General features: G+C 37.8%; 1 protein-coding gene across 1 annotated transcript in view; it reads left to right on the top strand.

Moving 5' to 3' along the window:
- SUGCT (succinyl-CoA:glutarate-CoA transferase) overlaps positions 1-26,368 on the top strand; it is a 347,781-nt gene that overhangs the window by 121,636 nt on the left and 199,777 nt on the right. Inside the window, exons 10-12 of the mRNA XM_068405091.1 lie at positions 3,131-3,202; positions 9,468-9,565; positions 21,577-21,679. Of these exons, the coding sequence (XP_068261192.1) occupies positions 3,131-3,202; positions 9,468-9,565; positions 21,577-21,679 (273 nt within the window). The remainder of the gene's footprint in view (positions 1-3,130; positions 3,203-9,467; positions 9,566-21,576; positions 21,680-26,368) is intronic.

Here is a 26,368-nt window from a genome sequence, read left to right as displayed (position 1 = left end):
TGGCTCCTGAGATCTGCCTTTGAACACACATATGTTGATGTCGTGTACTATGTATATTTCAATGTGAATTTACAGATTATCTTCTTAGAAACCCCCAAGCTTTTTACACCATACTGAAAAGCTTTACCTTTGGATACTACGCAATCTGTCTCTGCGTTTTCCATGAATAGATGTGGACTAATTTTTTTGTCTGGTTTTTGTTTCTTGTCTTCACTGAGTGATGTCCTATTGCTCAGGATACCACAGGGGAGTAGCAGGTTAAATTATGCTCAAGAATCTTATCAGAAGACGTCATTCTTCAGAAAAAGGGGAAGGGAAAAAAGACTTTTGCCTTGTGTGTGTAATGCCTTTTATTGCACTAATGTGAAATGATTCGATGTGATGGACAGCAGTTTATCAAAACAAAATCTCATTAAAATCTGTCTGCACTTTGCCCTTACTCTGCTTTGTATAATAAGATTGTGAAGCTTTCTGTGACCAGACAGTAACCTGTGGTAACCTGTAGTATGCGTACATTTATGGGTGATGAATAAAACCGTTGTTATCATCCTTAAATGTTGGCATCAATATTGTGCTAATAACATTTAGAAGTTTCTGCTTGATCAGCAGCAATGACTGGCAAATAATCAGCTGTTTTGTAATGGGAAGCTTAAAATAGCAGCCGAAGACATTTGAGTTAAGCTCCATGGAAAAAGACACTGCTGCGTTTATTATGATACCATTTTTGTTGTGTAAGGATGGCATGATTGTTGTTTTAGCTCTTTAGACATACAATGCAATTAAGAATAATCAGTTTTCCCACACATTCCACAAAGCAACTGAAGCACAAATGCTAATAATCAGGCCCTCAAATCTGAGTGACTTCCGCTGCTGCATGAGCAGCCCACAAGTACAGATGCGTGTTTCATAGTGGTATGCAGCTATTGTGTGATTGCCATCTTCTTACAGAGATGCGAGTCTCAAAAGAAGTTGCTATATATCCGTAGTTTGCTAGTATCCATATATAAGTACATATGACATAGATTGTGGGCTTTGCAATCTGTAACAGGAATCCAGACTAGAAGTTTAAAAGAATGTGTAAAAGAATTTCTAATTTGTGTTTACTGGAAGTAGTAGGTGGTCGCACCAATAAAAACTATGTTGTGTTACATGTGCACACAGATACGTGTAGTGTTTACCCTATAATTTGTGTGAAATGTGTGTGGCTGGTTTTAGAATTCAGAGCATCAGCAAAGACAGGTCAGGATTTGGGCAGGGTGTTCAGAAGACAGATCTTGCCTGTAACTAAAGGTAGTAAGTTTATAATGACAGTTTTAGTTCACAACTATTCCTACTAAAAGCCATTTACTGGGGGGAGGGGGAAGTGTTTTACATGTTCTTAGACCAAGCTCTGTCATGATTGTTTTAGATATATCTAAAAGAGGTTTATGCATTCATATACAACTTTCTTTTCTGTGCCCTTTTTCCCAATTCTTTCTGTGCTCACTGCTTTCCTCAGCGTGAGTATAATATATACCTTTATATTATGCATGCTTTTAGACTTTTACTGTATTGGGGCCAAGTCAGTGGGACTTTTTTGCATGCTTGGGACTAAATGTTTGCTGCATTTCATCTTTGCTTGCTAAGGATCTTAGCCAGAAGTGCTTAATTAAATGTGTGAAAAATAAATTGCTAAACTTTATCACTGACCGGTACTATTTATCAGGAAATGAAACATAGCGAGAGCAAACCGGGGATATCCTAACTATGATGTACAGTTACTTGCATTTCAGTGGACATAATTTTTCACGTACAATTTTAAAGCTTTGACCATACTAGATGGTAAGAGTCTTAGTGTGGATGTAGTTGTATCTGTATGAAAGATTGCAAGTTCGAATAGCATATTCCTATTTGTGAAGAAGAATAAGCCACAGTGGCATGAGAAGACTTTCTATTTTGAAAGTGTTCCCACACCAGGGCTTATATTTGTGTGTTATTTTACCAAAATTCATAGTAAGAATTCACATCTTTAGATCAGGACATGATAGCTCATAAAAAAATTGATTTCTGAGAATGGAAGATGAGTTTTACTCTCTGCAAGAAAGTATTGCAAGGCCTCATCATCATCAGTATGCCAGCCTGTGCTGGCCTCTTGCACTGAGGTGAAATTAATAGTGAAAGATTTTTTCACAAATGCTTGCGAAAATTGTGGTTGTAACACGTATGACAAACTGCAGTTACACACCCTTGTATAAGTAAGGGAGAGGTGTGGAGGAAAGGGGAATCTGTTTGCATTACCCAATTTTAGAAGATGCCCTGACACAGTGGTAAAAATTGAGGATGATGCCAATTACAGATTTTCTTTTTTCCGGTGAAAATCTAAGTGGAGATGATTTAGACTGAAATGAAAGCTGTTATGTCCTACCCAGTTAAATGTTCTGTTCACCATGAAATGTGCCAGTAAGGCCACTGTAATGAGGTCAAAAGAAAAAAATAAATCCTCAAAGCTGGAAAAGAAGTCTCATTTTCTCCGGGAGCTCGATTTGAGACCACTGACCAAGGAGATATAGCTTAATCTCCGGCTGAAGAGCTGGGAAAGTGCAGCCTATCCCTTTCATCCCCATGAGAGTCCCTAACCTGTCATTGCTATTTGGCAGTTTTTGGGGATTTTTTGCATATTTGGTCAAGGTCTGTGACACCTCAGTGCAGCTGTCTGCTCTCAGTCAGGCTAGGAGTGAAGCTGAATAAATAACTCCTGGAAAGTAAGTGTTATCCTGGTAAATCCTTCTCAGTCCCTGTGAGCGTGGGACACATTTGCAAAGTTTCAGGATGCCTCAAGGCACATTTTTAGCAAATAAGCTATTCACCAAGATAACTTCTCAACTCTAGAAAAACTCATGGTGGACATGGTGGTGTCACGGCAATGGTTGGACTCGATCATCCCAGAGGTCTCTTCCAACCTGATTGATTCTGTGATTCTGATTCTGTAACTCTGGAAGAACTCTAGAAAAATCAAAAGGATCTAGAGATTGGGTCTGAATGGAAATGTTTAAGGAAGTCATTTGAATGTTATTTATGAAGTTTTCACTTAAAAGATGTGCTAATATTTTATAGTTTAATTACAGCTTATGACCTCTCTTTGTTCTTCCAGTCTTTTAAGACCAAGGACGGCTACATTGTGGTGGGAGCTGGAAATGATCAGCAGTTTGTCACTGTGTGCAAGGTAATGGTGTGTTAGGCAACAGTACAAAAATGTGTAATAGTTTCTATTCTGACTAGGAAAATACTTACTGATTGCTTCTTAATTCCCCTTTTTTTTTGTGAAAATAAGTAGCGAATATAAATTCTAACCCTAGGGTTCTGGCTGGTAGTTTAGGGGACTGATACAGGTTGTGTCTAAACATGAGCCAGCAGTGTGCCCAGGTGGCCAAGAAGGCTAATGGCATCCTGGCCTCTCTTAGCAATAGTGTAGCCAGCCAGTCTAGGGAAGTGATCGTCCCTCTCTACTCGGCACTGGTGAGGCCGCACCTTGAATACTGTGTCCAGTTCTGGGCCCCGCACTTCAAGAAAGATGCTGAGGTGTTGGAGCGAGTCCAGAGGAGGGCGACCAAGCTGGTGAAGGGTCTGGAGGGTCTGACCTATGAGGAACAGCTGAGGGAGCTTGGGTTGTTTAGCCTGGAGAAGAGGAGGCTCAGAGGTGACCTTATTGCAGTCTACAACTACCTGAAGGGAGGTTGTAGTGAAGTGGGAGTCGGCCTCTTCTCCCAGGCAACTAGCGATAGGACAAGAGGACACAGCCTCAGGCTTTGCCAGGGGAGGTTCAGGTTGGACATTAGGAAGAATTTCTTCTCAGCAAGGGTCATTAGCCATTGGCAGGGGCTGCCCAGGGAGGTGGTGGAGTCACCATCTCTCGGGGTGTTTAAGAAAAGACTGGCCATGGCACTTAGTGCCCTGGTCTAGTTGACATGGTAGTGTCAGGGCAACGGTTGGACTCGATGATCCCAGAGGTCTCTTCCAACCTGACTGATTCTGTGTCTTTTGCCTCTGTATTCAGAACACCCCAGTTCCCAGACTTGTGGGTGCTGAACCCCTTTTGAAGTCTGTGCACCTGCACAGCTAATTAGCTAAAAAATGAACAAGCTAGCAACCTTCCAGTTCTGGAATGGTGAATGTCATGGAAGTCACACTAGTGCCTTTTTCAGGAAGAAATGTGATACTGTTTCTCCATCAAACACATGGTAGGCACAGCTATTCACAAAGCAAAGCTAGGGGATGGATGGTTCTTGTGCCACCTTAATCAGCAGGCAAGTGCATAGTCCTTTTGAACACTAGTATGTGCTGGTCTCTGCTCACAGAGGAACTTGCGGACATCTTAGAAAAGAAATATTACAGGACTGTGAGCTGACTTTGGGTGGTGCAGAGATACAATGTTCAAGAACAAATCTTCAAACAGGACTGCTGCATTCAAAATCTGGCATCTTCGTTATTTTGAACTGAAGGAGCATGACCCTGGCAATTCTGTTTTTACAGAGCTTGGAAAGTTGTAAAATAGTTTTGGATTTTTGACATACACTTTTCCTGTTGTTTTAATACCTGTAATTGGTTTTCCCTGGGCAGTGAATATATTTTAAAAGAGAAGGAGTCGTTGTAGGGAAACAATTGTTCTTAAATGAAGTGTAGCAACATTCCAAACAAAAGATCACAGTAACACATAAGCTGGGAGAAGAGAACTCCTTCTCTTCTACCTTTTTCCTGCCATTATGGTTTTTCTCTGGGAACTTGGATATTTAGCCTAAATTAACCACACTCTAAACGAGCTGGCAGCCTCAGGAATTGAGCGCTATTTTCCTCCGTTTGTTTGTGTCAGACATTTCACATTTCTGTGGACGTTCACAACTAATAACTGGAATAAGCAGTAAGAAGACAGTGGAGTTGTGACTCTCTCTTAGTGCAGTTTGGGCTACATATCCCCACCTTGCTATCTGGAGGGGTCTGGTTTCATTTGCTTGAATTGGCTCTCTCAATAGGGAGCAAATTAACCTCTTCAGAGTTTTCTCAGTGGATTTTCTTCGTACAAGTGTCCAACAATGATAGCATGGTCATTATCTTAACAAGAATGAAGACTAATGACTGACTAAGCGTCTACCTGCCATAACTCAGTTTTATCAGAGACTCATTGTCTCATAAAGGAAATCTTTCCAGAAAGTCCCAGGACATAGCTGTGAATGTCTTCTTGCTTTATCACCTGAAGTGAAGAATTACATACCAAACGCTGGCCATCCTTGAGTAAGGCAGAGCTGAAGATCTGGTTCAGTAGGTTCTGACACCATGGTGTGAGCTAGAAGGCACTGAAAATTTAGACCACGCATTCACCTCATTTTAGGGTGCAGCTGAGAGACTGTGTGACTTGTTGCTACATACTCCCTCTGTAATCAGTAACGAATGAATGGTACCCCAGAAGATGAGGCAACATTTATATGATTTGTGTTACCTCAGAATCTGTAGGACTAAAATTAAGTGAGATGAATATTGGCCCTAGTCTACAGGCTGATGGTTTTTTATTTCATCCTTATAAAGGTGTTCTGGTATTTCTAGAATTGAAAGTAGGAGGTACAAAGCATGGAGAAATGATGATTGGTTGGATTTCAAAGGGATTAAAAACCCAGAAAAAATAGTTTAAGTTTTCAGTAATGGTTAGATTTTTCTATAAACCAGTTATATATTTGTTTTTAAAAAGAATGGTCTTTTTTACCCTTATCGAGTAGATATGGATTTGGACCATTAAATTGCCCAGAAATGGAGTGATGTGGAAGTCAGTGGAATGCTGTGAAACCCGTTAGAGGTATGCTCTGTGCTAAATCGAAGGTGATTTGGAACTTAAAACACTATGAAGTATGAGAGCCAATAAAGGAAGAGGACTTTATTACAGGAAGGCCTGCAACACCCTAGTGAACTTTTAGTAAATACAGAGACCGCTAATTCAAACATTGGAATTGCTATTAGAGAACCTTTCTGAAATGAGTTGGTGCTAAAAATACAGGCTGTAATGGAAGCTGTTGCCCTGAAGACACATACTCTAGAGATGTGTCAAGGTTTAAAGCTGGGCTGGCTATTAAACAGAAGACAGATGCTCTCTATTAACCCTTTCCCTGCCTCAGAAGGCGGAAGGAAAAGAGAAAAGGGAGAGAGACCTACAGCTGGAAAGTTAAAACAGTTATAATAAACAATAACAATGAAAACCAGTATAATAATAATGGAAATAATTAAATATATACAAATATATACAAAACCAAGATTGAGCTCCCCCGATGACAATCACATCACCACTGACACTAAAGGGCAGGTCCCAGGAAGTCACAGACTGGACTCAGCAGCAGACGGGAACTGGATTCAGGAACACACCAATTGGGATCGAAGGCAGGAGAATGGGCAGAGTTTTCTTTGGACACCGGCCACAGAAGAAGAGAACACGACCCTTGTGGTCCCTCAGCTTTAAACTAAGAATGACGTGTATGGGATGGAATACCTCGTTGGTCAATTTTGGGTCACCTGCCCTGTCCACTTCTCCCCGCAAGTGCGACCCTTTTATGGCCTTTCACTTGTGGACCATAAGAAGTTTAGCAGTGACCTCAGTTTCTATAGGAATAAGTATAAGAAAGAGTCTTTCTGCATACCATTCCTACCGTTACCTTAGTAATAATTATAAACTTCAAGTGTTATCAACTCTAGAAGCAGACACTGTCTGAAAAAACGTGTAGTTAACTTCAGAAAGTGCCGTTACTTAGAAGAAACTTAACTGAAAGGAAAAATCACTGCAAGGGAAATTGGTTCTGTCCTAGCCCAAACCAGGACAAGATGGAACAGCTGGCTCAAGCAGCAAACAATTGCAAACATTCTGCTTCAACCGTATCTGTTCAGGCAAGCAGAAAGGAAAAAACTGGAATAATTCATAGTGATATTTTCAAAATAAATGACAACTAACTGTAGCTTGTTTGAGGACTTGGATAATTGCAGAAAAACTTTGTAACACTGCTGGCTGAAGTGCAGTTCATAGTGGTCAAGTGTTACAAAAGCACATCCTGATGGGCGCCTGCTTTGATCTAAATAGGAATACTGAGCAAGAGTCTTCAGAAGCCTGAGCTTTTGTGTACAGCAAAGGAGAGTACAATCAGGTTTGCTAATGTTGGAAGACAAAACGCAGCGAGCGTAAACTCTGAATGTGCATCTCGGATCTTGAAGGAGGCCTAGAAATGGAGAACAGCAGTTTCAGTCCAAGTGATCACAGTGAAATAAAGAAAATAACGTTGGCAGCGTGATGCAGAAAGATTAATGGCACATTAATGAATAACTTCTCAAATGTGCATTTGTTAGTCACAAAAAAATTAGGAGAACATATATAGACACGCAGCTTTGCAACAGATGGACATTAAGTTAAAGCTGAAGTCAGTAACGTTAATTAAAACAGTAGAGTGAGCAACTCCATATGATAATTTTTCATATAACTCATCAAATGGAACCATAGTTTTCTGATTATTTTCTTGGGTTTTTAAGTTCTCATAAATAAGTATTCACTATCATTTACTTTGAACAACTTTGCATCTTTTTTTTTTTTTTCTCTAAAGCAATAATTTGTAACTCCAAAATAGCAGCACTAAAAAGAGGGGATAATTTTAAGGGGATACCAATATTATTGTTAAACTTTCAGACAGGAAAAGAAGAACATTTTCTAAAGCTAGATTATGATATGATTTTCATAAACTAGATTGTGTAAACATAGAAGGAAAAGAAAATATGCTGTGAATTAAGTGTTGGTGGAAGATGCTAGATTGATGGTTTATGTTACCTTGCAGATAAAAATCTGCAGAAAATTTATGTAATATGGTCATTGTTCTAACATAACTTACTGATACCTTGGTTTCTATGCTTAGTTTTGTCACTCTAGATGACAACTACATCAAAGGTGACTATCTGTTTTGAATATCTCTAAAAATCTGTTGAAAGGATATCTATTTTGCTGATTGTTTTAAGTCATTAAACGCTATCCACTTGGAAGGGAAGCCATATCCTTATTCACTCCAGCAAAATGAGGAGTCATTAAATGGTAGTGGCCTTGATCTGAACCAATCTCAGAGGAATTAGTAGAATTTTAGGTTTGAGGTAAGTATCAGAGAGACTGACACCAATCTATGTATCACTTACATGTGGTAGTACATAGGCATATGGATTCAAGGAGTGACTGAATATGTTAATAAAACATATTAAACATATGAATATGTTTAATATAAATGATTAAATATAATAATATATATATAAAAATACAAATGTTAAATATAATAAAAATAAAAATGTTAAATATAATAAAAATTCATTGAGGATCACTAAATACATAGAAAACACCTCCAGCTCAGAAATGCACTAATGGCTGGAGTTTAGCTGGATATTAAGGAAGTATCATATGTACTGGCCCTGTTCATCAGCACTCAGCCACAGGCCAGTACTTTTTTTGTGTAAGCCATCTTGTAAATGGCCCTGTAAAAAAATGTAGCACGTTTAGAATGATTGTAAGACTCATCATAAGTAAAACTGATCCTGAGTGTGTGTTAGTGAGTAAAAATACATGAAGAATATGTGACAGTCTCTTTCTTTGTAAGCTTCTATTCTGCCTTCCTCTGTAGCTGATGTTATTGGGATATTTTTTATTAAATTGGAAAGCACAACTCATCCTGTTTATTTATGTTCTATATAAATACATTGTGGCATGAATAGATAAATTATATAGTAAGTGTTGATTGTCCACACAGCTACTTTGTCTCATAAATGCCTCTACAAAATTCTAAGACTCATTCTCCACATTTAATTCCCTTTATAGTATAATTCACATTGTCTTTGCATGGTGGTTAAATTTCTAATGTGCCAGGTGGGAGTTACATATAGAAGATTTATTTCTCCTTGCTTGGAGGTTATACCACCAATTTTCATTATCAATTCTTTTGGAAGAAATCATAAAGAAAAGCTATGACATTTCAATAGAAGAACACCTTTTCATTTTTTTTTGCCTTTTTGACAGAAATTACTGAAGTGGAAAGAAATATTCTTAGACATAGCTTTTCTCAGTATAGCATATGAAGTATAGTCATATTTCTTATTCTATGACATCTAATTTAGTGCAGGATAATCCCACAGATCTCTCCAACCTCATGGTGATAACTTACAAACTTTTTAGTGTTCTACAATAAGAATTTTTCCTAGCTAATGGTGAAAACTGTCAACTAAGATTTGGATCTTCAGTCTCATTTCTGTCTTTTTCTGTACTTGTTATATAACATTAACCAGGAGGCATTAGCTTTGCTTAATTTCCTAATCTATATTAAAAGATTAATGAGAAGTAGGGATTTTTGGAAAGCTATCTTAAATTGATAATGAATTTCCTTAGCTATATAAATATGTCCTATCAAGCACATTTTTTACTTATATTTATTTTTACTTAGATCCTGAATTTGCCTGAAGTTAGTAAGGATTCCAGATACAAAACTAATACACTCAGAGTCCAGAACAGAAAAGAACTTATTGACATACTGTCAACCCGGTAAGTTAATTAAAAAGGAAGAAATGATGTTTAATCTGTTAATGCAAATAGTCATGTATAAGAAGCTCTTGTGAAAATTTTACTTCACTCTTTTGAGATACTTTATTTTTTTAAAAAAAATATTGAAAACACTTACTGATGTTAAATATAATGCCTTTTGCACACAGACTATGGTGTGGGCTACAAGAAGCCAGACCATGGATTTAAGTTTTCAGAAACCATTTTAACTTGTTTTTAACCATTAACTTGAATTTTAGTGAAACAACCAGTGCTTTCTGCTTTGCTGGATGAATGTAACTCCTGGAAATAAAATGCTTGGAGCACCATTTGCTTTTGCTGTGACTGGGATTTTAAAGATTTCACTGAGAGTTGCTGTATCCAAGGGAGTTCCACTTGATGCTACCCTCTCACTGCTGGTTCTGTGCCCCAAATTCTCCCTGGGTCAATCCTTTTGAAATCAAAAGGATATGTGCTTAGTATTCTACATGGGAATCATCCTATTAAATACTTTAATTAAAAATTATTTAAGAGGAATCTCAGGAACCCTTTATAGAAGAGAATAAAATAGCTTAGTTATCTTCATTCTGCTTGAGAAGGCCTTATTTCTGTGGAGTGCTCTTCTGAGTCACGGAGAGGATAATAAATGTATATAACATAAGAAAAAAACTAATCTGTGTGAAGCTACTCAAAGGTGGCTTCACAACACTTAATACTTCAGGGGATGAGCAGAAGAGGCAGTGTATCTACTGTTGTCAATGATTCAAGAAAAGTCACACTGTCGTTTTGACGCTTGGCCTGTATGAGTCTGTGTCAACAAATGTGTAACAGCTATCATTCAGGCAATTTTTGGGGTGTTTGTGTTTTTTTTTTTTTTTTAGGAGCATTAAGTCAGATGCTTCCCCTTTCCATTCCATCTGAGAAAACGAGTTTCAGCAGCACACTCTTCCCACTCCTCTCAACCCCACGTGTTTTTTTTGGATAATGAGAACCAGAATCACCTTGCATTAAAGACCGTAGAGAGAGTGATTTTGCCTCTTGCTGTTGCACTTGCACTTTTGTCTCTGTCTTACCTGCCCATTTTCAGGTGTCCTGCCCCCACTGAAATACTGAAGTACCAGGTGACTTTGCATTTTCAAATAATTATGGTACAACTGTTCATGATGAACTTTTGGAACTTATCTTTTACTTGCCTTCCTATAACAAGTGTATTGTGATAGCACAGATGATCCCACTCTTCCTATAAGTTTTAAGCCCTTGAAAGGGAATAGTTTTGACTTACTTTTGAGCTCATACATTCTTGACACTTAATCTTAGGTTCAAAGTTGATTCATGTTGACTTATTACTTGGAGTTCATTTCATTTAATATGGCATTTATCTAATGTACTCTGGTGCCTTATGAGAGTGCTGTTTTGCCATCACAGATCAATTACTTAATAGCTTGTTGCTTGTGGTTAATTTTGAATGCAGAGGTTTTTTTTTATGGGCAGTATCTGAATAAGAAGATAAAGTTCAAGGAACAGTTGTTCTTTGAATGAATTGCCAGAATTCTAATTTGTTTTTATGTCTTTAGCTATTAGTTCATCAGATTACCTCATTGCTCTTTCAATCACTGCTTTATGTCTTTTTTGTCAGAGTTTATGTTCTGTTTTATTAGCATCATTTAGGCTGAATTTCTATGTAATTTATATGCAAGTATGTGACTGTATACACACTTTTGGAGTAAACGTTTCCAATAGTATTCTGTTATGTCATATTATTGTGAATTCATCTGGCATTCAGGTTTAAAACACTGATTATAACAAACACCTTTGGCACTCTAATGGAGGTCGAATATGTTTCCATACACATTCCATGGTAACCTTGCTTCTATTCACTAATGCACAGTTGTTTGTAAAATTATATGTGGTTCATTTTTGAAGTTACTTAGAGAATTAAATGAATAGTTTCTCAGTGCTGAAAAATGTCAACCCTTGAGAAATGAAGGGAAATGACAAAATAGTAATGGCAGAGTTTCACTGAAAAATACGTTAATTAAATCACTGATTGCTTGATAGTATTGCAGCTTCCAGCACATGGAAAATATAAACCTAAGGTGCATTAGTTGGAAAGAAACACCTGCAGACCCTCCCATTCACTCACTATATGTGCACTCTTATCCACCTCACAATGAATTTGTGGAGATATGAGCAGGAGCAGCTTAGAAGGGTTGTGATTTTCTTGACATGGATTCCACTGCGGTCACTTTTGTTGAGATGAGCCCCTCCTTTGTGTGGTGGAAGGCAAAAAGGAACATGAAAGCCCTTTAAGGATTTAGTCAGGCCATTCATCCATGTCTCATTTTGATGCTATGCCAGGCAGGTTGCATACGACTTGAAGCAAAGCAGCTTTTTTCTAGTGATGTTGCAATGGAAAAAGTCAGAAAACTTGTTTGGTGTGCCAGGCTAAGCAGTAAAAAGCAGGTAAAAAATTGCATCTACGTATAGGAATCTGGTGATTCTTAAATGTTCCTTCTCTTTTGTACGTGCTTGGAAACATAGATGGGAATTATGGTCCTGTGGTGGAATCCTTTGAGAGTGTTGCTGCTGATAAGGCCAGTGAAAAGCTTCACAGATATGGTCTACATCTCAGTGTCTCAACAGTAATTATGGGGACTAGAAGCATGAGAGAAAACATAGAGTTGTGTTTCCTTCCCTTTCTCCCAACCTCTTTTGCTGCCATTTTCAGTTTATACATCCTTACTGTTCCACTAAGTCACTGGTATTTAAGCACCATTTGTACAGCAGATACTTGGTACTCTGCAGTTGCTTGCACGTATCACTGCTGTTGCACGGTACATATATGCATACTTTTTCTCCAAGCTGTTGACACTGTTATAATGTTATTGAGCTAAGATCTCACCAGAGCCTAGAGTAGGCTTCCATTGACCTATCTAACCTGTCCCCTTCCTCCTGTCTCTTTTGAACTATTTCCGCAGGTATTACTTACCTTTTCTTTTCCTGTTTTTCTTAATTTTCAAAATGGACTAACTGCAATTCATGTATAACTTCTGAGCACTTAGTAAATGCAGGAAGAAGGATCTTAATATCCTCCTCTTAAGGAAAAGGATTTCCCAGGTGTTATTTAGGAATAGAAGGAGATGTTGAGACCTACTCAAAGAGTCAGGAACTCCCTGAAGTCTTGAGTGTTTAATTTGCTGCATGTGTGGAGCTGAAATTTTTAAAAAAAACTGAACTCTAAATACCAAGGAGACAGTTGATGCCTTTCATTTACTAGGGTAAATGTTAAGCAGTTGAGACTCTTTGTCCACAGTTTTATTCTAGATGTGTGCACAAAGGGAACGGTACAATTACCAATGTTAAGGAATGCTCTTTTTTATTTTTTTTTAAAAAAAGGCTGTATCTTCAGAATTTTTGACTCAAATGACTTCTAATTTAGATCAATAATTCTACTCACCACCTGCAGTAACCGTGCCAGATTTCAAGGCAGTTAGATAAGCATGGGGATTATATAGCACTTAGAAGAAACTGACCTTTAAACAGAAGACTTTTTAGAAAGGTGTGAAATGACCTATTCATCACAGTCGGATGTCTTGAACTGAGTGAGAATACAAGATGGAGATGAATATGGCTTGAGACATAAATGTAGCTTGAAACAGCTCTGAGAGGTGTGAATTGCTCCATTCATTTCAGAAGGAATTTTCTCATCCTCTCTCTTCCCTGACAGAAATGAAGAGTGAAACATATCTGTCCTTAGCTCTTCACCCCAGCTCGCTGTCTGCTTACAACATCTCAACTACCTCCGTAGAGTAGACATGAAAGAGAGAGAGGGAGAGCAGGTAGGGGAGGATAAATTAAAATATCCACAGAGATTGTCAGACCTCAATAAAAGGGCTGGAAGGTAGACCACTCTGGAGTGGTATGCTGCTTCCAAGAGACCTAGCTCTTCCATTGGGGCAAGAAGAGGGAATTACAGAAACCAGGCTAGACATCTTGAGAGGGGAGAGTTTATCAGTTCCATCTTCAATGGGGGAATGAGTACAATGCTGAAAGGACCACTGGGTTATAGGATATTCACAGGGAAGAAGAATATAGGCCTATGGGGTATTTTGTACTTGTTTTGCTACTGGTGGTGTTATCCCTTTCTCATCTCTGGGCCTCTTCCTGCTATGCTCTTTTTTTCCCGTCCCCATCATCTTCCTCCACTTCCTACGGTTCCTCCAGCTTCTTATTTCCTCTTTCTCCTCCCACTGCTGACATTTGCACATCTACTATGTTTGCTTTACAAAAAAAGGAAGTTTCGGTGCTTTCTATATCTTCCTCTTCATTTAGGTGACATTTTCACCAAATGACAACAAAGCAGAACTCTGACAAAAGCAAATTGCCTCTGAATGCCTTCCTTTGTTGGGTTTGTGCCAAGAGTCAAATTTAAGATGACCGTGCCTGGGTGGAGGTCAAGTTCAATGGCTGCTACAGAGGCCCCTGAGACTCCCACCTCATGTGAGAACTGACAGACTACAGAGCACTCTGGTTTTTATGTTTCCAGTGGAAACCTCTGGTTTGTGAGTTAGATGTGTGTCTATCCACGAGAACCAAGTTTTAATTGTTGCTGTGTTCTCCCCCACCTCCCTTCCAGTTTTACCTTTGCTTCCTCTGGAACAGAATAGTACCAGGCACAATGTGGATTATTTTGTATGTGTATATATATATACACACACATACGGGTGTACGTGCACACATATGTCAAGACATACATGTCTAGTATGTGCATGTAATTTGAGGTGCATCCGTGCAAAAGCTGGTATAGTGCCAGTTTTAAGGGAAGCTGCTGTGGGGAAGGGGACTTAATCTGTTGATCTCCTTCTTCAAATTACTCCAGAAGTCGAATGTTAATCCTACCCTGCACCTCAGTAATGTAGACATATTTTAAGATAGTGCAGCTAAACGTGTAGTCCAAGGTACTTCGGGAAAATAACCTGTAAATGGAAGAGCGTGTGGGGATGTATGAGTGCAGGAGGAAGGGGAGTAGCAGACATACCATCAGCCTTTAAAGTGAAGCAGCTCACATGATGAAGAACATGTAAATTCATCATGATTAGTGCTCCTGCAGCTATAGCTAAATTGTTGTAGATTTAAAATCAGAAGTGTTAGGGCTGGAAATGATTCAGAGTGGTACTTCTATACCGAGCACTTATATTTTAAACCCCTTATTCTTGACCGTGCACCACAGCTGCATGTTGCGTATATAAGTGTGAGGAGGAAATGAATGAGCAGGAAGGAAGCACAGAGGAACCTGATCCTCAGTTAATGAGATCTTTGCTAAATTGTTTCCACCTACTAACAGAAGAGGAGAGCACCTAAAGGGGAAAGTGTATTGTAAAATGTTTAATTTGCCTGATGAGGAGCACTGTTAAATTCACATGTATTGAGACACACCTAGTGTCTGTAAATCTCCTTCCCCATCCCCACCATTTGTTTTTCTAAACCAAGAGCCTTGCAGACTGAAGTCACTGTTGATAACACTACAGGAATGAGCACCTGGTTGTTTACTGATTCAGCAAGACAGGTGTCTGCAGTTTGAAAGATAATGGACTCCAATGTGGCACAGCTGGGGAGGTTTGCTTTCCCCAGTCATCAACCTCACCATTAGTGCATAGATGGTTGACCTGTGTGGGCACCAGCTACCAAACTGCCACAGTTCGCTTTAAAATGCTTTTATTTTAAATTGTTATTTGTTTTATGTTGATTTATATTTGTGCAACTGAGAGAGATCCAAGATGTCTTAAACATCTGATTTTTGGACTGGGTAAGCTAATGTGTATTTTCTATGTTCTTTTCTCACCGTTTAATAAGCCTCTAAGCATTTTAATACGTAAGTGTGAAGTTCAAGATCCTTCCTGAGAAGGAACTTGCTATCTTTTTTCTGATGACATACATTACTAGCTACAAGGCTGCTGAAATCAAGGGAGATCTTTTCATTGATTTTTGAATGAGCTTTTTGACCTGACCCTTGTTAGCTCTTTACTCCCCTTGGGTAGTTAAAAGAACAGCAACAAAATCAATATAGCTTTCCATTATTCTCAATGTGCTTTTACTGATGTGTGTTTACCTAGCTGATTCTCAGTTAATTTGCACTTCCTTTGAAGTTACAGTCCTTTTGCTTACTTGAGAAAAAGAGAGGAAGGCTTGGGAAAAGAGTATGTTTGTAATGTGTAACATTATCTCAATCCAAAAAGCACTAGTTTTGGAACATGCTGGATTTTACTACTCAGGAGCCACAAGAAACACATTTTACAATATGGACGTGTTTCCCTCTCTCTGGTATGCTATTCTTTAAAAATCATATATGGTTTTAAAACAGCATGCAAAACTGTTCATAAAGGAACATGAATGTCCATTCATGTCTAGCACAAATTCTGCACGTAAAGGTGAAGATTTATTAATAGTACTATTAAACTGGTAACAATATTTAAAGTATGCAGAAATTTAAAACAAGTTTCAGGGTGGATTTGTGGCATCTACAAATATCTAAACTGGACTTTATGTAAACTGGATACTTACAATCTACTATACGTGACATCTTTTAAAGTAGTCAGCAAAACATGTCAGTATAATCATGTTGATCCCAGGGATTTTAAGGGTCTGTTGTGGTTTGCTGAGTGATTAATCAATAACCAAGAGGAGACTAATTAAACACTAACACAGAGATGCTTACAGACTATTGAGTAAATATTGTAGTATTCATTTTGAAAACTGATTGTATACTTGCTGTGCGCTAAGAGATAATGATTCAGTATTTGAATTTTCCAAATATTTTTTCTAAGACTTTCATTTTGTATAGTGTCTTCCATAGATGCTACTGTAAGAAACTGTACAAACTATTTTACTGAGTTAACTACCATTAAAGAAATGATTAGTAGTGAAGAGAGAAAATATTGTAGATATTTGTAAGTAAATAGACTGTTGATAGAACAAACCAGTGCAAAAACCATAATGCAAACTCGGGTTGTGCTAGAAAACACAAGAATGCTGTTGTGGACTTCAGCAAGACCAGAGAAGGTTTTGTCATTTGACCACATGTAAAAAACTATTGCTAGTCCTAGATGTTGCTGTTCCATCTGCATTTGGTAGCTGTCCAAATAACTTAATTGCTACAACCTTCTATAGAAAAGAGCAGTATTTTGCTTCAGTAGTTCTAAACTTTGGGTGGAATTGGATGGTTTAATCCATTAGAGAAACGTGGATGCCATTCCACATAGGATGTAGCAATAATTGAAGGTTTCCTAGGAAACATGGAAAAGGGGATATATGCAAAGAATGCACACAAAGTGGATTCATTCATGCTTTGGAAGATTTTATTTCATTGAAAGACGGGATGCTTGCTAAAAAATAAACAAAGTTTACATTAATAATTAACAGGATGGGAAACTTAGTATATTTTAATAGAACTCAGGTATGTCTCTAACTCATTAAAGCCATTTCATCCAACTTGTGTAAGTCAAGCAGACAGTCTCTTTTTTGCAATTAATGGTCCATTCTCCCTTTTTTTTTTAATTAAAATTTATTAGAAAGCAAAAAGGGATTTAGGTCTTGCTTTTTAAGAAGCCACACTACTCTTGTGGTTTGTGTAAGGAAATAAAATATAAGCCCTTTTTATTTGATATTTTTTTGACTTTTGGAGGCTATTTCTTACATTGTGCTGTAATTTTTTTTGATTAATTTACTGAGTCTATGGTTTAAATTTAGTGCTAGATTTACGAATTGAGGGAAAATATATTTAGTTGGATTTCTTCCCATGAAATAACATTTCAATTAGTTCAGCTCATGCTACGCTTTCTATTCTACACTATTTTTAAGCATGAAATAACTCTAATGTTAAATATTTTAGAATCTGATGCCTCATTTCAATATTGCAACATCAGTAGCTTCGTGAGTGCCGCATAATTCAGCACAGAGCAGGTTCAGAGTACTGCTTAAAATGCAAATAAGACATCGTGGAGACTGCTATCTCTCTTAGTGAAGTAAGCCTTAGTACAGGCTTTGCAGTAAAGGTCCTAGCAATGGGTTTGTTCTCCACTGGAGCACATACCCTTCTTTTTCAGAGGCATTTTCAGGAAGAGCCTACATTCAAGCTTCATACCACAGACTAGTACAGTAAAAAGTAAGTTCATTTGAACTCCTAAAATACTGGTAATAATTGTAGAAAGCTAAGCTACAGATTTAAAATGATTCTACAAATAAATCATAGATAATTTAAGTGGCATTTATGTAAGCATATCTACAGAGATGGAGTGTTTTAGAGGGAAAAGGTACTCATCTGGAAACATATGAAGCTGTAGTGTGAATCACATGGTTGAGCTCTCCTGCAGTCACTGTGTATCATTGAGGCTCCATGGACAGATAAAGATTCATTTGTAAGTGTCATGCTTCCGAGTTCAGATGCTGTACAGTCTTGGATGGTTTTTTACTAGCTTAAGTTTGGAAGATGGACCATTGTTTAGCCTTGTACGTGTTTCCATCAGTGATTTCTTTTTTATATACGTATATAAAATATACTTTTTTCCTACTGAAAGACAGGAGATGACATTGTAAATTTTTCACTTAAGAAAAGAAAATTTTGTACTATGTAGGATATTTATAAAAGGCAATATCAAAGCATAGAAAAATGTTTTAAAACAAGTGTTAAGGGGAAAAGGATTGTCCAGGCCTTGTAAATTCCTGCTGATAGAGCTTTTCATTTTCAGGAGAGAATTTCAGTCTTTTACTTCTGTTGGAAGCTTTTGGTGAAGGTCTTTCCTTGGTATTTTGGAGTGCTGAGCCTAATTGATACCTAGCAACCTGAACATCAGCCCTTCGCTGTAAGGAAAGCTTATGGTATTCATTTGTGCAAGTGCTATTAAAAATTATGTTTAGATGGAGGGAATGATACGTACAGGTTAGCAAAAAAAAAAAATAATGAAAAGTTTGTGCAGCTGACATCAGAGAGGTAAACTTGGGCCTTTTTTATCCATGCCTTATCTTTTATTAAATTTTGAAACAGTATTTTCCCCTTGATGCTATACAACAGATATTTCAATATATAAAACACAACCGAATCAACCAAATAGTTGCATGCTGTTGCTCTCAAAATCTGAATAATAGACCTTTATTGCCAGTGGTGATGTTCTGTTTTGTTTTTAAACAGTTTGCTGAACAATATGGTCTCAACAGCCTCTTTTTAGCACAAGTAAAGGAAGCTATTCTACATCAGATTTAGGTCAAGAGTTTCGATTTTAAGAGACAATGCTGTGTGTCTCCTTTGAGGGTGACAGAATGTGGGATTTTTACATCTTTGAGTTTAAAGCTTTTAGGAATTCTCTCCAACCACCAATAAATAAATAAGACTAAGACAATTGTTAGGTCCATTCAAAACAAGTATTTTTTAAAACGAACATCACTTGTTTTCTACAAAACTGTGGTAATTTTTTTTGTCTGTTACATAGGAAGGAAAAATCTAAGCAGAAGCTAAAATTTCAGAAATTCTTACACCCCATAGCAATTTTGAAAACATGCACCCACGTCACTGTATATTGAGTCACTCGTAATAGGTTACTGAAGAAGAATGTATGTCTTGAAAATTATTCACATTCACCGTGACATCAGGAAGTAGCATACTGATTATGCAGATATAGATAATTGACACTCCCCTTGAAAATACTTCATTTTCAGACCATCCTTTAAATCCAGAGGTTGGTTGTTTTTTTTTTAAACTCAGGAGAATATTTATAAACTCTTTCTTAAAAAGCACAGTACAAGGAACATAACATAGCAGGGCTTATTCATTACTAATAGATCAAAGGAATTATGATACAAATATTAAGAATTAAAATAATTTTTTAGTGATGGTCTTCAGCACCAAGGTTATGATGCTGAGTCCAAGAGTCCTCTAGTAGATGTGCTGTCATTTGTTAGAAATGAGACAGTAGTGGAGGCTGAGGTGTCGGAAAAAGTAGTAGCTGAAAAAAGGTTTTAATTTATAGAAAGGGAGTTAGTGGGCCATGGATTATGAAGCATCTCAGGAGGCAAGTGGCTCAGTTGCTAGCAGAGAGTCAGCACAGTTTTGTGTAAATAGCACCATTAACTGATGGGAAACAGTTTTTCACGTGAATCATGTTTACACTGTGCAGTACTACAAACCTTAGTAATAGAAGGCGATGAATAACACTAAAGTACTAAATTAGATGGACCTTAGATGTGTTCTAAGAGTGGCTTTATCTTTATGGCTGACTACGTCTTTACCATGAAATAACTTTAATCTTCAATGAAGTGTATAATTGAACAGTGCAATAATCTTATATCTGTTTTCTTTAGAAGTGATGCTTCTTTATCCTTGATTTCTTCAGAAGAGATGCTTCATTTTATAATACATTTTGCACTTTTAAAGCCTTTTATTCTGATTTTTCTGTATCCTTGCTCCTTCCATTTCTACAAGTATTATGTTAACTTCACATGTATTCAGCAGGAGTAAAGCTTCTATTTCTGAGGAAAAGCAATGCAAAACCTGTGCATTTTCCTATTTATTTAGAGTGCAAAATGGGTTGGGTATCGGGATTTATTTCCTCAAAGCTTGGGGAAGTCATTCCTGCACAGGAAGAAAGACATTAGCTGTGAAGCTTGGATCCATACTATGCCATGTACTTAATATAACTGTAACTTGTCACCACCACTAGTTTTTTTTTTCTTTACTCTAAAAGTAGCATGAAATGCTTTGCAGCCGATCTCTGCATATGTATAAAACGAAGTTTGCGAAGTTTGACTTTGTACTAATTTAGGGGGTTTTGTGCTTTTGGGCTTTGTCTCTATTAGCTTTCTGTCAGAAACTTGGAAGGTTTTTTTTTTTTGTTTTGTTGGTGTTTTGGTTTTTTTTTTTTTTTTCATAATAACATGCTAGAAGTAAAGCTGAATGTTACTGACATTGTTCCAGGTAACACTTAGGACTCAGGAACTCTGAACTGGTGAGCTACAGAATATCAGTGATTGAGTGTCCCTTATCAAGGTTTCTACTAATTTCATTTTCATCAGGTCTTTAAATCACACCTAGTTTCTTCTCAGTGTTGTACATATCATGAAGTAGATCTTTCCTTTCTAATCTGGTAGACCTCTGTGTTACTTACCGTCATGAAATTTAAGATACTATCTCCAAATAAGTTCACCTTTGATTCAGAATCCTGGGTGGCTGCAGAAAATACCATCTCTCAGTGACTGGTATTGCTTCAAGAGTGTGTTTTCTTCATGTATGTAACTCTACCAGGCAGACGAGGAAAGAAAACGTATCTAACAAAAGAGGGGAGATAGAGTGGCACTACCACTTATGGAATTGAATGCCTAGGAAGACATAAGCTGAGCTTTTTGTATGTGATACAAGGACATGCAACTCTGTGTTCACCAGCATAGGCACAGCGTGTGTATGCTGAGCCGGATGCCCTTAGGATAGGTTATACAGTCATACAACAAATAAATATGTAATCAATGTTGTTATCTGACCGAAATATGTGGCTGTTAAACCTGACATATGTTTTGGATGTAATGGAGGAAAAACACTGTGGTGTTTTACATCAGCTTTTAGTGAGCAGTGTCGTATGTTAGACTTGTACCCACATTATATCTATCTTTTTGTTGTTAATATGTACATAAAAGAAAACAAATGTGAAGCACATTAGTGTAATTAAGAACTGGAGGAAACTCATTAATCCTTATTTGAAACTGCTGATAAATTTAACTTTACATCACTGTTGGGTTGCTTCAGATGATCGGATAGAAATAGAACTCGGTTCAGCTATGTTCTTTCCCCTATGTCTTTGGGTTTTGCATTCCTGAGGAACACGTGTAGTACGTTTTCGTTGTTATTCACTGCCTGGGAAGAAATCAGTGGGGAAGGGTATGGAAGCAGTGAGAGAGGGAGGAGACATGCTATATAAATTTTTTTGAATCTGAAAGCACGGAGTTGAAACCACATGCTTCTTATTTGCTCTTAGGTTTTCAGAAAAAGCGACGATCGAATGGTTGCAGCTCTTTGAAGGTAGTGGGGTTCCATATGGCCCAATCAACAATATGCAGCAAGTATTCTCGGATCCTCAGGTTGGTCCTCACCGTGTCTTTTCTATACATTATTACATGTGTTTTACAAATGCTGGGTCACGATCACTTTTTATGCCACTCAGACCTGATTTCAGCCACTTGAAAATGGGATTTGAGAGTTGTACAGTGGATTGAGTTTAAGGCCAATAATATGGCATAATAATAAATAAATACAGATCCTTGAATGAATTATATGCTTGGGAACACAGGCTTTGCCATGATGTATTAACCCATAGGTATTCCATGTCCTGTATGGAGTCTGTCTTTCAAAAATGGCTGGTAAAACAGGGAAGGAAACTGTAATATATTATGTAATTGCATTCAGATAAATCTGCAGTTTAAATATGCAACCAGTTTTCTGTATGGAGTATGGATAACCAGAATCTATACTGTTTGGGAGGGGGAAAAAAAGGCAAGATTTTGACTGGAAACATAAAAATGAAGCACAAAAGTTGTATACAGGAAGATTTTAACCTTTTCTTGGCCTGGTGGTTTGCCTGTCTGAGAACGTTTCAGCAGTTTATTTATTTATTTTTAATTTTAAGTCTTTCACTGGATTGCATCTATACTTAACTATAAACAATATTTTTACTCTCTGTAGACTTATGATATCTGCATTTTCCTTGATCCCTCCAGGTCTCTTCACTCTCTGGCTTATGATGGGTTAAAGGGCCCAACACAAACTGAATTATACTGTCCTGAATAGTGTAACAGAGTATTCTACAACTACTCTATAGTGTGACGAATCTTCTTAAAATTAATTTCTAACAATGAGAGTAACCAGAGAAATGACTGGCCATTGGGGGGGAAAACAGGCAACCAATTTTGTATGTGTCCATGTCTACTGTCAAGAAGTGTTTGTCAGGAGTATGACTGTAGTCTTTGGGAAAGAACAGGCAAATAAATCTCTATCATAAGGGAATATGTTTACTATAAATGTTTTCTATAAATATATTTATTATACTTTTAGAAGTTTAAGAGAACATTTGTAACACTACTGCAAGGATAGAAGCTTATTTCTTAAATAAATACGCTCTTTCTCCTTCAAATGATGTACTACCATGCTGTAAAGTATACAAGGGCCAAATTTTTCACTTCATAACTTTCACAGGGATTAAGGTTGAGCTTTGAAGAACATACAGCAAGAGTCTTTATTTTACTCAGAACGTGGTTGACTTGGCTGTGCTTGGGACAACACTGGAAAAATATTCTTTGCGGTTTTTTGATGCTGCAAATTTTAAGAAGTCAGTTCCACTCTGAAAGAGACTGCTTTTTAAAATGTAGTATGTTGTGAGATGGCTGTTACCTCCCAAATTGAAAAGAGATTAGCTTGGTTACTCTGCTTTTGTTAGAATCCACCTAAATATTAAATAACCTGAGGTAGCCTGTCCATAAAAAGTACCACAGGTTCTTCAAAATGCTTTCCTGTAAATGGGCATACGATCTTTTCTTCCTCATGAAACTACTTGAAAATGTCTTTTCTACACCCTTCTCTGAAATAAGTGGCATGTAGATGATGCATTCTTATTACTATAGGAGGTGAAATGTCAGCGTTTGTGGTGATGCTGCACGTTGTACATTTGTTTCGTTGCTGCTGCTGCCTGCCTCCTTAAGCATTTTCTCACAGTTATCGTTCTGTTCAAGAGGAAGGAGAAAAAAAAAAGACTGCAGTTCTTTCCTCTTCTTTCTTGAAATGTGGAGAAGTGTTGACATTTTAAGGTATTACTCTTCTGTCAAGATATTTACATAACTTATGTAAAATTAAGCCCCCTGCTCCACCTTTACATATGTGAGAGGACATCCAGCAGACCAGCAATTTGGAGAGTAGCATACTCAGCCTCTTAAGTATATTTTTCCAGTTTCTACACACATTTTTGTTTTGATGGCGAAGTCTTCAGACTTCACAGGTGGCTTCATTGCCCTGAGTCACTTATCCATAGCTTGGATTTAGAGGCTTAGGGAGACAGTTCAAGCAAAGCTTTTCACCTTCACATTTCTTGTGAGCTGTAGTTTTTGCTGTTGTACCTTGCCCAGTCTCCCTCCACTTGCTCATCCTTCTGCTGCTGTATAGACAGCATGTGTCCGGGATAAACACACATGCTTATGTATAGCTTTGCTCTTTCATAAGCCAGCATGCAATTTTGGTTTCTGAAACTTCAAAAAGCATGACAAAGTCCTGAGACTAATGTCTAGGACTAGGAAAGAAGTCTAGGAACACCTGAGAACCCGTAATCTAGGTATCCAGAAATCCCAGTATGGGATTCCGGAAATCTAGGTATCCAGAAATCTAGGTATCCAGAAATCTCACTATGAAATCCCAGTTGTAACAGGGAAAAACCAGCACCCACCACCAATGACATACTGTAACCACAGCAAGATTTTTCTCATTTGTAAAGCTCAACCCAGTCATTACGTATGAGAACTTTGTAATTGTTCTTCATGGTGTTCCCATTATAATATGGTGTTTTTTTTCAGGCTTAGTTTACATCAGAAAATGCATTTCTAGGGCAGATGTCACTCAGCTTGCATTTAATAACCTTGTTTACTAATAGTGTATAACAACAAGTACAGAATCACACAGAATCAGCCAGGTTGGAAGAGACCTCAGGGATCATCGAGTCCAACCGCTGCCCCTACACCACCCTGTCAACTAGACCATGGCACTAAGTGCCATGTCCAGTCTTTTCTTAAACACATCCAGAGATGGTGACTCCACCACCTCCCTGGCCAGCCCCTTCCAATGTCAAATAACCCTTTCTGAGAAGAAATTCTTCTTAATGTCCAACCTGAACCTCCCCTGGCGAAGCTTGAGGCTGTGTCCTCTTGTCCTATCGCTAGTTGCCTGGGAGAAGAGGCCAACTCCCACTTCACTACAACCTCTCTTCAGGTAGGTGTAGACTGCAATAAGGTCACCTCTGAGCCTCCTCTTCTCCAGGCTAAACAACCCCAGCTCCCTCAGCTGTTCCTCATAGGTCAGACCCTCCAGACCCTTCACCAGCTTGGTCACCCTCCTCTGGACTCGCTCCACCACCTCAACATCTTTCTTGAAGTGCGGGGCCCAGAACTAGACACAGTACTCAAGATGCGGCCTCACCAGTACAAACACTGTGATGTAAAATAAAGAGTTTATCATAATGCAGTAACCTGCTTTTCATAGTAATTAGCTTTCAACCATTGCAAAGACTCCAGAAAAGCATAAAACCTGGTGATACTTCAATATAGACAAACTCTAATCTACCTCTAGTAGGTAATACTTAGGTTTTGCTAATCTCTTCCTTTTTGGGCATTACCATCAGAATTGGATCTAAACACAATTCCATTTTTGAACTTCATTTTGTTACCATTGCCCTCCTATTTGATCTATGGATTTTGATATCCATAATGCAACCATCATTCATGGTAAGTGCAGTCTCGCACCATTAGTGACCAAGATGCACTGCATGGACATGAACAATCGTCAAAGCATCTGCCAGCTCAGCTGTCAGTGATGCTGCCAAGGGTGCACGGGGCTGGCACCAGGCAAAGACAGAAATCCTGGGAGGGGCTTGGGATAATGCAAGGGAGGAATGGAAGCAAGTAAAGATGACTGAAATGGTCTCATGGAACTTAATCATCTACAGGTGAGCTGTGTTTTCAAATTTTATTTTATTTTAACTGAAAGGACCTCAGAACTCTGAAGGCCAAGAGTGGTTTGTATAACTTCTTCTCTAAACTGAGATAAAACAACACGTTTTTGATCCCAGGACATTTTGTTAATATCATTAACAGCTTCAGTCATACTCCAAGTGAGCTGCCAAAAAACATGAAATTTTTTACTAAGTTGGAGTGCCAGGTGGTACTGTTTTTTCCATGAATGGAGTGAAATGTCCACTTTTCCCACTGATTATAATCCTTTATTCATTTGTGAAGTTAAAATGAATACCACAGGCGTTTGTACTGCTAAGTCAATCAGTCTGTGGATGGAAGTATGTGCGTACTTGTGGATGTATGGATAAAAAGGCTGAGAGAAAGAGGAGCAGTTTTGCTAGTTAAGGGAACAATTTTCTTAAAAAGGAGAGGGAGGAAAGAATGTTTGTAAAAGTTCTTAGAAACTCTTAATAGTACAGTATAGACAATTTTAATCAAGCTTTTTATAGTCAAGATTTTTCAAGCTATTTTTTAAAAATGTGTTCTTTTAACCAGGCCAAGATAGTACAAACATTAAAGGAATTCTTAAAACGTTTTAAAAACTTACTAGTGACCTCAGTATGGTCCCATTTAACATACCCTGGGGAACATGTGTATGAAATACAATGTGGTTTGAGGTTTTCCAAACAAAACAAACTTAAAAGAGAATACCATTTTTAATAGAAACTGTTCAAATTCTCCCAAAAGATAAAACAAAACCAGGTACGCACTGTACTGCAGCTAAGTATGAAAGAACAAAGATCTTTGCTGGTAAAGTGAGGGGACTGAAAGGGGTTTTTTTTGTTTTCTTTAAAACATTACCCTCCCTTTTTTCACGACGTAATTTCTTTCACTGTTCTTATACAGTGTTATTACTTTAATTAAATGGCTGGTATATATAAGAAGTGACAAAACAACCCTGAAATATTATGGGCAGTTTAATGAATTGTTTGTTATCTGATGTTTTACCAGATTAAATCCATTCATGTTGATGCATTTTGCTATTTGAATGCTGCCAGCTGA

Source organism: Nyctibius grandis, chromosome 7 (genome assembly GCF_013368605.1).
Source record: "Nyctibius grandis isolate bNycGra1 chromosome 7, bNycGra1.pri, whole genome shotgun sequence".
Taxonomy (NCBI): domain Eukaryota; kingdom Metazoa; phylum Chordata; class Aves; order Nyctibiiformes; family Nyctibiidae; genus Nyctibius; species Nyctibius grandis.
The sequence above is the reverse complement of the archived record's forward strand: the minus strand, read 5'-3'. Positions and strand labels throughout refer to the sequence as shown.